This window comes from Electrona antarctica (assembly GCF_951216825.1).
Source record: "Electrona antarctica genome assembly, chromosome: 3".
Taxonomy (NCBI): Eukaryota; Metazoa; Chordata; class Actinopteri; order Myctophiformes; family Myctophidae; genus Electrona; species Electrona antarctica.
The window spans coordinates 28433544-28445197 of NC_136808.1; the positions used below are offsets into that span (position 1 = coordinate 28433544).

The window sequence follows — 11654 nt, forward strand, 5'->3', positions numbered from 1 at the left end:
AGTGTACAGGGTTTGATGAGGTCAGATCGACATATGGAATGTCAGAACAGGAAGGGCAGGTGGGGTGGGTGGGATCAACATCATTCATATGGAATGAATCATATGGAATGTCAGAGCAGGTCAGCTCCATATATGGAGATGTAAGGGTTTGAGGTTTGAGCAGATGTAGAGTTGCTGGCCGGCTCCATATATGCAGATATGGAGATCTAAGGGTCTCCATGATGTCACGTGATATGGACCATATATGGAGGCGTGATGTCATGAGGTGTGACCATATATGGAGACGTGGGTGACTAACTAACTAACGGACGGGAGATGCTGGTTTTCATAGTAAATGTGACCTACTGTCGCAATGAGGTATTTGTTGTATGTATTAGTTGTACGTACACACAGAGGTGCATTTATAGATAGATGCTTTGTCTCAGTGAGCTGCTAGCCTGCCAGCAGGCTGCACCACCTCTAGACTCTAGTATAGGGCCCTGAATGGCAGCAGGCTGCACCACCTCTCTCTAGACTCTAGTATAGGGCCCTGAATGGATAGATAGATAGTTATTTGACTCTAGTATAGGGCCCTGAATGGAAACTTTTCCATTCCAAGTCCATTTCATTGGACTTTGGGGGATTTGTTAGTGGCAGACTTTGCCAGTGTTGGGATGCAGTGGTGATTGATTGATTGAATACTTTTAGTCAGAAATCTTAACAGCACATGGTATAATAAGACGTTAAGGCTAAAAGGATAACACAAAAAAGTCCAATTACCAATGTAGCATAAGAAATACACTTGAATGGGCCATGGGAACTATTTCTGGGGACCGACTATGCCAACCAATCAGAGCAGTGTACTCCGAAAAAACGAATTAGGAGTGATAGAGGCCCTGCTGGCCGAAGACAGCAACTGACCAATGTGACCATTGTCATTCATCATTCAAGTCCATTACTTTCCGGAGAAGGAGGAGGTCCAGTGTCTGGCTGGGCCGCCATATGAAATCCAGAAAATAAAATCCTTTGCTGCGTGTCACTCCCCATTTCTCTCTCCCCATTTCCTAACATAATATTTATTTTGCAAGATGCTTCGGTTACATTTGTGATTTTCTTCCTGTTTTCCAGGATCCACCTGTTCTTCCTGTCGGCCAGTTCAGTGAGAAGTTTGTTCACTTCATCACACAATGGTGAGTCTCTCCTCTTCAACACTCTGTCGCCACAACAATTTAAATATGTGCACTGGTGGATGAAATAGTCATAGTCATTTGAAATCCACTCAACTAGATAGATAATAGTTGGGTGTAGTTTGACTTTAAGTTGAATGAACAATTTCAAAAAGATCTTTGGAAACTTATTATTTCTCCTCTTCAATAATTCCAATTTGTATTGTATTTTACATCATTATGGATTTAAAGAAATTGTCAAAATCCCCCAACATGCTTCTGCCGGTAATCACTCTCGTTTTGAGCGACCTGCGTCACAGGTGTGTGACTGTCACCTGAGCATGGGTCCTGCAACTTTGTTGAGTTTGTGTATGCTCCAAGCATTGACCCCATGGAAAGAGGCCACTGGCCACATTTGTTCCTTCAGGATAAGGCCCGTGCAATAGGGCAAGTGGAAGTTAGTGTTCCATTAAGCAGGGTGGCAGCATCATTTGGTGTCAGCTCTGGTACAATCTCCAAACTTAACTTCTCTCCTCTTCAATAATACCAATTGGTATTGTACGATTGCACTATCCTTACAAGTTCTACCTCATTGTAAAGGTGTCAATACCAAATGGTATTATTGAAGGGGACAAATAATCAATCCTGCTTTTTTTTTAGGCGTTTTGTATCCCAAATTACCTACATGTAGATGAATTAGTTGTATACTGGTATGGGGACTGAAGTACATACATGCATGGATGTGTCTATGTGTGTTTGTTAATGTGACTGTGGTTGTAATGCTTTTAGTGATTGTGATGCTCAGCCTCTGCTACCACTAAATAAAAAGGCCATTCTTCTTTTACCAGCAGTGACAATGGGGCATAGGCAATGTTTACCCTCGATTGGTTTGCCTCCTATAACCTCTGCGTAGTTACACAAATAATGTGCCCATACACACGACTGAAACATGAGTGTGTTCTCTGCTGCATATATGAATGAGTGTTGCTGTGCGGTGCGCCCAGATCACGTTATGTATTTGTGTATGAAGGCAGCGAGTCCTCACTATCTGAGCCTGCCAGCTGTTGTTTACCCACATCCCTGCCTTATTTACTCAAGCAGGGCACCTCTCTCTCTCAGGGCGTAGTGAGGTAGGAGTGCCCAGCCCCACCCTGGCACACGCCTGGCAGTAGCGTCTCTAAGTCTATTCTTAGAGGGTCGTGGCCCCACCCACTGTGATACATCACCCAGTAACACGACCAGCTCCAGACGGGGCCCAGCATTAATCCCTCAATGTCCCCCTATGTAGGTCGCCCTAACAGATAATGCACATATACACGGAGGATACACACACACATACACAGACTCATAAATCCAACTGGTGGGCTCTTTAGGCTACAGATTTTCTTGAGAGACAATAATTAACTAATATACTGCCACCTGCTGGATGCAAAGCCAACCTCAGACTGCCCACACAGGACGGATATCCTGTTGTGGGCGTCCATCTTAATGCTAAATAAATAGCGTCAATGCTAGCGAGCTCAAATATAGCCATCCTTGCTCTAGAAAGCACCAATGTTTCCATCTAGACCACCGGATAATCAGCAAAGACCTCCGAACATCGCGCGTTTTATCCAAACCATGGAGAGCTCCGTAGATTTCGAGTTATTCCGCTTTTTCGTCAGCCTGTATAATGGGATGCGGACGGGGGCGAGGTTGTGCAACCCGGTCTAGGATCGCTAAAGAAGGAAAGGCCAAGCCAAAATAATAATGAAAAAATAGAAATCAGCGATCCGGTTTGATATCAATAATAAAGCTTATCAGACGGAGCATTCCGCCAGAAGCAGAAGCTAATTCGATTCCTTATGGCGGAGCGTTACGTCACAAGCAGTAAGTATGTTAAATAGTGCTACGTGAAGCTTTTGCAATGTGTTGACTTTCCTGTACAATATATTCTAGTTTATATCTCAGTCAAGGCTTCTCTTTCATTTTCTGTGCTATGAGTATTTTCAAGCCAGCAGCCATAAAGACTTCTTGTGTGGCTTTTTCCTTTCAGTATGAGACGGCACCCCAAAGAGAGGCCTGCCCCCAATAACCTCATGGTAAGTTACCCTAGGCCTTCCATTAAAAAGGTTGACCACAAAATAAGAATTGTGAATTACTGTGTACAGAGATCACTTTCATACAATTCAAATCAACATTTCAATTAAACATAATTTTATTTATGCCTTGTTACTTGGAATATGCAGTTGTGTTTATTTCTATTTTCAAAATGGTTGAGGACGTTCTGCCAGGTCAGGGACCCTCAAATCCAACATGGCGATGCCTAAACCAAAGCAATGAACTTTATGCTGCCAATGGGGGATGTCAGGGAAAGGTCGGACAAAGACCTTGAGATACTGTCAGACTATGAGACCTTAAATCCACATTTCATTCCATTTAATCATGTATTGAAGCCAATCTGAATGAACAAGCTGCTGTAGAACAAATAATTCTGGTTCACACAAATTAAGTTCCAGAGACGCGCGCGCGTGTGTGTGTGTGTGTGTGTGTGTGTGTGTGTGTGTGTGTGTGTGTGTGTGTGTGTGTGTGTGTGTGTGTGTGTGTGTGTGTGTGTGTGTGTGTGTGTGTGTGTGTGTGTGTGTGTGTGAGATACCATGTAGACTTCTGATTTTTACATACTGATCTACATACTACTGTAGTAGCTCTGGCTAATGTTTCAGGACCAAGGACAGTGACAGCCCAGGGTCCACAGAGAGAAGAGGGGTGTGTGCGTGCGTGCGTGCGTGCGTGCGTGCGTGCGTGCGTGACATGTAGAAATCTCTTTTTTACACTCTACTGTATGAAAAATAATTGTGTTTGTATATTCACAAATTGTTCACAACGTCCTCCGAGCATTTTGATGGATGTACTGGCCACATCATATGCCCCTAGTTCGTCCCCATTTGGACTTGATAGTTTTCTCTGATCTGGTATTAGCTCACAGGGCCACAGTCATTTGCACCAGCCACCTTTTTAAGAGCTGCTACAAGCCCGACTAATGTTTCAGGACCAGGGACAGTGACAGTCAGGTCCACGGAGACTCCGGAGAGAGGAGCTGTGCTGTGCATTGTGCAAGCGTGTGCGCGCGCGCGCGCGCGTGTGTGTGTGTGTGTGTGTGTGTGTGTGTGTGTCTGGCTGGCTGTCTCTGTCTATCTGTGTTCTTGGTCTCACTCCTCAAAAGGGGAAAACGTTACACTGACTGAACACAGAAAAAGCACCTTTCATACTGAGCAGAAATGAAATTGCTCTGAAAGTGCTCTGTAACTTGTACGATTTTATTGTGTTGTCAAGAATTATAAAGATTGTTTGCTTTCCTTTACTAAACCAATCAGTTTATTTATCATGACAAGTGGTTTCATATTTCTTATTTATTTGACAATGCTCTATTTGGGACATAGGACCCATCTCTGTCTCTGTCGCCCTCCACTCTCCTGTCTGCTGTGTCGTTGTGATATCAGTGTGTTGGGTCGTCTGAGCTCACACAGCACCTCCTAGCTACTGTCGTGTTCATTGTCACTCCAGCCGCCTTCCTCTCAAATACTTCATCCTTATGGTCCTTACACACCAGGAGTGAATAGTACGTTATAAAAGTGATAAAGCGACACCATTTACTCGGTAAACCAATGAGGTCGATTTTCCACTGCAATTAAAAACATCAACCCGTATGAATGGGGCATCACCAAATTAATAGCTTGATGTGAAACATTTGCCAACACAGCTGAGTCTTAGATTGTTTAATTGTCACGCTCCCAATGTGTAAGGACCTTGATTATGCTTCTCCACTCCCTCCGACTATCCTCCTTTTTGTTTTTTGTTTTTTCACCTCTTCACCCCCCCAAACACACACTTCTTCCCTCTATTCTGCCATATTTCTGTCTCTGCTTTTTATTCTCTCTCTTTTTTGCATTCTCTCTATCCCCTTCAGGCCCAATCATTTCCTTCTCTGCCCATGATGAGCAGGGAGATGAGGTCATGGGTACCCGCCATTGTGGCACCGTCCTCTTGATTGTCTTTCTCTCTCTCTCTCTCTCTCTCTCTCTCTCTCTCTCTCTCTCTCTCTCTCTCTCTCTCTCTCTCTCTCTCTACTCCTTTGCCTGTACCTCCCTCCCTTTCTGTATCCCCCCACCCCTCTACCATTCCCCCGGCCTCCCGCGTACATATTAAAAACTCTGTACCTTTTCTATCTGTATGTTAATGCACCTAGCCACAGCTGGAAGTCCCCCCGACTCCCACCCCCTATTTCTCCTCTCTTATCTCTCTCTCTCTCTTTCCTCCACTTGCTAATAGTTTTTATCTTTGCCTCTCATTCCTCTGAGAGTGTAATGTTGGAAAACAGGCGCTCACATTGGCAATAAGCAAATACTGTTATTTTTATGGCCGTTTGCCCCCCCTCCCACCAGCTCATCGGGTTTTTTGCGTACCTTCACTGATCGCTCTCACAGCTTTTTATTGACGTCATTACTGTCACTGGAGTTTGATCCTATTAGACTCTCCTTTAGTGGTACTGAGATCCCGCATGCCCGTTTGATTGCATGTCTGCAGCTGATAGGCTCTGTCTCTGAAGCTTGACATGAGGAGCATTACGAGCACTTTATGGTGAGTGCCTTTGTAGCGCTGTTATGTTTAATTGACGAACAAATAAATTGGGGAAAAGAAAAGATGTCGTGAGTTAAGCGAGGTGATACGGAAAGTAGTAAACGAGTTTCAGGCCAAAGAGATGCGTGACTCATATCAGAGGGCCCATTAGGTTGTTGCCCCAGACATTATTTGAGCTGTATCAAACTTCGTATCAGTGTCACCTCTCTCCCTCATCCTTTCCCATCCTCATGAGTCCCCTCTTCAGCTGGAAAGAATTACAGCCATCCATCACATAAGAAAGTGACAGTGTCTTCTTCTCCTCCTACTAATGTATCTTTCATTGTGGACACCCTATCCTGTCATCATAACCTCATGACGTTGGTCAGTTCAGGAGACTTTCCGTTGGCCTGCACCCAGGACCTTAGCTGAGACACACACTTGATTGCATGGATCTGTGTATTTCTGAAGCCTTGGGGGAGAAACTAATCTGTTTTCTTTGCAAATTTCTTGTGATTTATTTGTGACTGAGTGAGATCCCACAGCACTCCATAGCTTCTTTGTGATTTGACGGACATTTCAACTTACCCAGCCCCTCCCCTCCTCCTTCCCTATTCCCTGTCCAACGGCCTTCACGTAGCCTTTTAGCACTTTTGTCAATGGAGCCCCCTCCCCCTTTTCTATTCATATGCACACATACAACCGTACACAGGCCCTCCTTAGCCCCCTCCAACCCCAGAGGTACCAGATGAGCCCCTCTGTCTGTCACAAAAGAACCCCTCCTCTCACTCTGACATAACCCAAATCTAGCAGCCTACACACAGATGGAAGCTGAATAACTGCGCTGCCAACTGAGGCTATTAGTTTTCAATAAACCGGTTGAAGTATTAACCTGCCCACTGTAAAACAAATAAATAAGTGGATTCCTTATCCCCAACACATCTGACATAAGTAATGATAATCCATCAATCTACATCGATGCATGGATTCAATAGGCAATGATTAAATCTGATCATTGAAAAGCAAAAATGTCATAATTTATTTTATCTGTATTTCAACAGGTCTGTTGCGATCATACATCTATTATAACAAGACACAAAAAATACATACAATTCAAATGTGAACATATAAGCCTAAATTAAAGAATTGAAAAAACACAGCCACCTCACATAGGCCTATTAGAAAGACAATATCAGTCACCAGAACCAAGGACGAGTGTTTTTGATTTATCTAATAGTTTAAAACGTTTGAAGTTTGAAGTTACAATAGGTTTGTATAGGAAAGGGGGCATGTCTAATAAAATGAATATCTAAATTAAATACTGAATTAAGCAACTTAAAACTGTCTGGGGTGCTCACAAAAGCCAGAGTAGACGTTAAAATGACCCCAAACATGTTTGAAAGTGAAATATCCATTTAATAATAATAGTGGGTGAAATAATAATTTATTATTTCTAATCTATTCCTCATTTTGCTGGGGACTTCTTGGGACCCCACCCCCAAGGACCCCTGGGTGTCCCTGGACCCTACTTTGAGAACTCAACGTGCTAGGTTGTCTGGAGTCATTTGTTGCATGAACAAGCCAGACTGACCACTTATAGTAAGAAAGGTTACCGAGCATATAAGTAATGTATCTATATCTATAAATGGCCCAAGTCTCTGTGTGTACACTGTACGTATGTCTGTAATCCACGCAACTCGAGAACCGTTCGCCCCGCCGACTTCAAATTCGACACACGCATTCCACACCCCCACAGGGAGTGCAGTGCCCGGTGTCGAGGCGGTCGGACCCACGGTTGTCCAGAACCGCCACAAAAGGCCTCTGCCCGGGCTCTGGACAGGGCCCCTGCCCAGGGTCCATATATGGAGCTGGCCTCTTCTGACATCACAACACTCCATATTTCAATTCAATTCAATTTTATTAAAGTGTTTTTTGGGCATACCTGACACAGAACACCATATATAGTAATAAAAGGACACAGAGAGACAGATACAGAAATCTCCATATATGGGCATAAAAGGGACACATACAGATGGGTGGAACGGGTACTCTGACACGGGTACAACGGGTATTGCATAGCCGGGTGGGGCATGGATCTCCAACTTCCATCGTTAACGACTTGGTGCTCTTCAGCCGGGCAGCGGTCTAGTAAAAGTTTAAAAGAAAAAGAAAAAAAAAGACCATACTAAGGGCATGGCGAACAGGAGAACTGGATGCTTGGACAGTTCTGTTTCTAGGGAAAACAAGTTTGTTACATTCATAACCAGGGATTTACCCCTTCACCTAGCCACTGAGATTAGAACACACATGCATACATCTATGCACACAAACCAATGCCAGTTAGATTCCAGTGGGAGCTAGTGATTAACATGCAAATCTGTAAAGACCTAGTTATTCTACCTACCTCTTCACCTTTCTCTCTGTCGTACTCTTTCTGTCTTCACCTAACCGTTCTTTCTCCCTCTTTCTGTCACACACACACACACACACACACACACACACACACACACACAGGCACACACAGGCACACACACACACACACACACACACACACACACACACACACACACACACACACACACACACATACATACATACACACACACACACACAGGCACACACACACACACACACACATACATACGTACATTTTTGTTCCTTCCAACAAGTCTAATGAGGTGACGATCAGTCTCTTTTAGTAATTGCCTCAAACTCTTGTTTAATTTTTCCAGAGCTGATTAATCATAAGTAGAGTTATTTAAAATCGCATAAATTAATCTTAGATTAAAAAGACCTATCAAAGGCTCCAAACAATTAAAGAGTTAGGTAGAATTTCCCCTGGGATAAGGCCAGTTTTATTTGAGTGGAGCGTTCAGGTGATTATCCCAGTTTGATGTGGCCAGACGGTGATTAATGTAGCCATACTCTGAGTCCCTCCCCCATCTCACCTCTCTCCCATGCACTGTAAGAAACGTAAGCCAGTATACCTTAAATGACCCAAGTAAAGAGTATTTATTCATTGTAACTCTCATTACACTTTGCATGTATAATTCAGCTATGGAGGTGTTTCAATTATTGGAGGGTTGAAGTGGTCCTGCTCCTTCCTACGAAGAACGTTGTGGTTGTGCCCCCATGTGTAGCAGCGTAGCGTGGTTAAAATCCAGGTGGTTACATTGATTCCGTGACCCCATCAATGGGTGTCCCTGTGGGGTGCAGGTCAAAGTGAGGTGAATGTTGTAGAGTAGACCTGCCTGCAACACAGAATCCTAATATCTCCCTTGGGCAGATGGGCTCTCCGTTGGTTGAGTGGTAAATGTTTGGTTTCCTGTGCGGGAGACCCGGGTTTGTGTGGTTACACACAACGTTAACGTGTCAGATTGCGTTAACAGGGAACCTGGCCCATGTTAATGCAGTGTTTGCACCTCATCCTGGATCATGCAGGTGTGTGCGTCTGTCTCTAGAGCGCATGGCAGTCCGTAGTCATGTGGCCTCACTCGGGTCAAATACCATCAGACGTTGTTGGTCTGTTCGGGTTAGGTTCTGGAGCAGAGGTGGAGAGCTGGATATTAAAGACATCACTCTGGGCTTGTCTCTCTGTCTCTCTTCCCCCCTTCCTGCAATCCCCTTCTCTACTGAGGCAAGGGGGATGATTGATGAGATGGGTATTCAGAACATAGGGGCACCCAGAAGCATCCACCTCACCCCTGTCATACGGACACACACACACACACACACACACACACACACACACACACACACATACTCTCACTCGCTGATATGAGAGTAATTAACCTCAGACTGTTTTAACCCCAGCCACACATTAGAAGGACACCAGGATTGATGGGGCTACGCCGGTCTTTCACAATCTCAACGTCCTGGACAGGATTAGGATGTAGTGGAATGTAATAACACCTTCTGTTGGGAATGAAAGTACTTCTGTTTTTATCACATAGAAGTTTCTATGTTCTCAAATAAGAGTTTTTTTTACGTAAATGTATTTAGATTTTTGATAGTCTATTCTTAAAAGTCAATACTTTTAAGGATAGGCTATTCTTAAAAGTCAATACTATTAAGAATAGACCTGACAAATTTTGGTCAACAAAAGACTTGAAGAGGGAATCTTGAAACAACAAGAATTCTGTCTTAACCTGCTGTCCTAATAAAGTATTGGCACTCTGGCTATTGGCGTGTGTGGCCACTTTCTTGTTGTTTCAAGATTCCCTCTTCAAGTTCTCTCCCGTGGGCTGGCACCGCCAAAAAGGACTTTGGTGTGCGTTAGCATCCTTGTGCACAACCAAATACTTTTACCATTATAATGTCATAGACTGGTAAACCGAGGGATTTTAAAATGTTAATGTAAAATATGGAATTATGCGTGCATATGTATTGTGTGTATCTGTGGGATTGTATGTGGGTTGCCGATGTATTTGTGGGGTGTGTGGAATGCTGGGTTGTACATTGTGAATTGTGAATGTTGCAATTTGAAAGAAAAATATGTTCCCACTCACTTCATACTGTTCAAGTGTTCAAGTGTGATTTTTTTAAATACATTTCAGTAAATAAATTCCAATAAATTATATTTAATGTTAAGATTCAAATAAAAACTCAGTGCTATTGTATAGTAACCTTCCTGTTCACACCAAGGTTGTGATTTGTAAAAAATAGATAAATAAATAAATACAGGAAAGGGCGAATTATTTTGGTACAGAAGGTCAAGAGCCCACAATTGCACAATGTTTAATTGTTTATCTCTGCCACATTATACAACATTGGCTATACATAGACTCACTTTAACATATCTGCCCGTCCAGCAGCAAATAGACAAGGACGATTCAGGGAGAAAATAGTGGACCTTAACTGGCAGTCTGTCCTACTTTGTTCCTAGTCTTTACAGAACAGTGTGCCAATTTGGACACTGCCACAGGAGCTTTTATGTTATCGCTTAAGATAACATAAACGCCCATCACCACATATCAAATCAAATATACCGTAAGTGACGATGTCATCCTCAACAATGTGATTTGTCTTAGCGAGTTCAATCAATACGAGAAATCGCTAACCCAGATTTACATTTTTGTGAGCACATCATTTGCTTGACTACTAGCACAGTCCTATCATTGATAGGTCTGCCTAAGACCCTTGTAGTCCGCAGCAGTTTGTCTATACCTTGCAAACATTGTCTCCACATATTTACTCGTGCACACAACTTTTACACACACATACACAAACGTATTTTTTGACTGAAAAGACTGCTTGCCTGGCCGTATTTATATTTTGGGTAGCATACATTGGTATGATGGTATATGGTATTATGGTGTGCATATATATATATATATATATATATATATATATATATATATATATATACACACACACAGTACACACACACACACACACACACACACACACACACAGTGTATACAGTATATAGAATATAGTGTGTATATATAATTTTACTTATTTCATATTTATACATACAATTCTACATACACAATACAATTAAGGGTGTACCATACTTTGTGAAAAACAGATATCAATCAAATTAGTGCTGACAAGTAAATTCACGCAGACTGACTGTGGTGTTATTTATTTAATTGTACTGTCTGCTAGACACAGTAAACGGAACTCAAGTTTTAGTCTCAGATGACATGTTTCATTTACAAGCCGCCTCCACTTTCACCTCTGACTCCAGGCCCCCAGATGAGTTTTTGTTTAGAATCTTGTCATTGAGATATTTGTTTCAGTCCATAATGTTATGATCCTCAGACTAATATTGTAACAATTAAACACTGCCAAAAATTGGTAAAGCGAATATAAACTTCCAATCAGCAAAGGGTAAACACATCATTGCATTAAGGTTACAGGAGAAGATTCTCTAACCTACCTAATACCTCCCAAATATTTGCCAATCAG

General features: G+C 42.7%; 1 protein-coding gene across 1 annotated transcript in view; it reads left to right on the plus strand.

The window, feature by feature from the left end:
- The window catches only part of map2k5 (mitogen-activated protein kinase kinase 5), a 63979-nt gene that overhangs the window by 50697 nt on the left and 1628 nt on the right, over nucleotides 1-11654 (plus strand). Inside the window, exons 20-21 of the mRNA XM_079497348.1 lie at nucleotides 1108-1169; nucleotides 3181-3226. Of these exons, the coding sequence (XP_079353474.1) occupies nucleotides 1108-1169; nucleotides 3181-3226 (108 nt within the window). The remainder of the gene's footprint in view (nucleotides 1-1107; nucleotides 1170-3180; nucleotides 3227-11654) is intronic.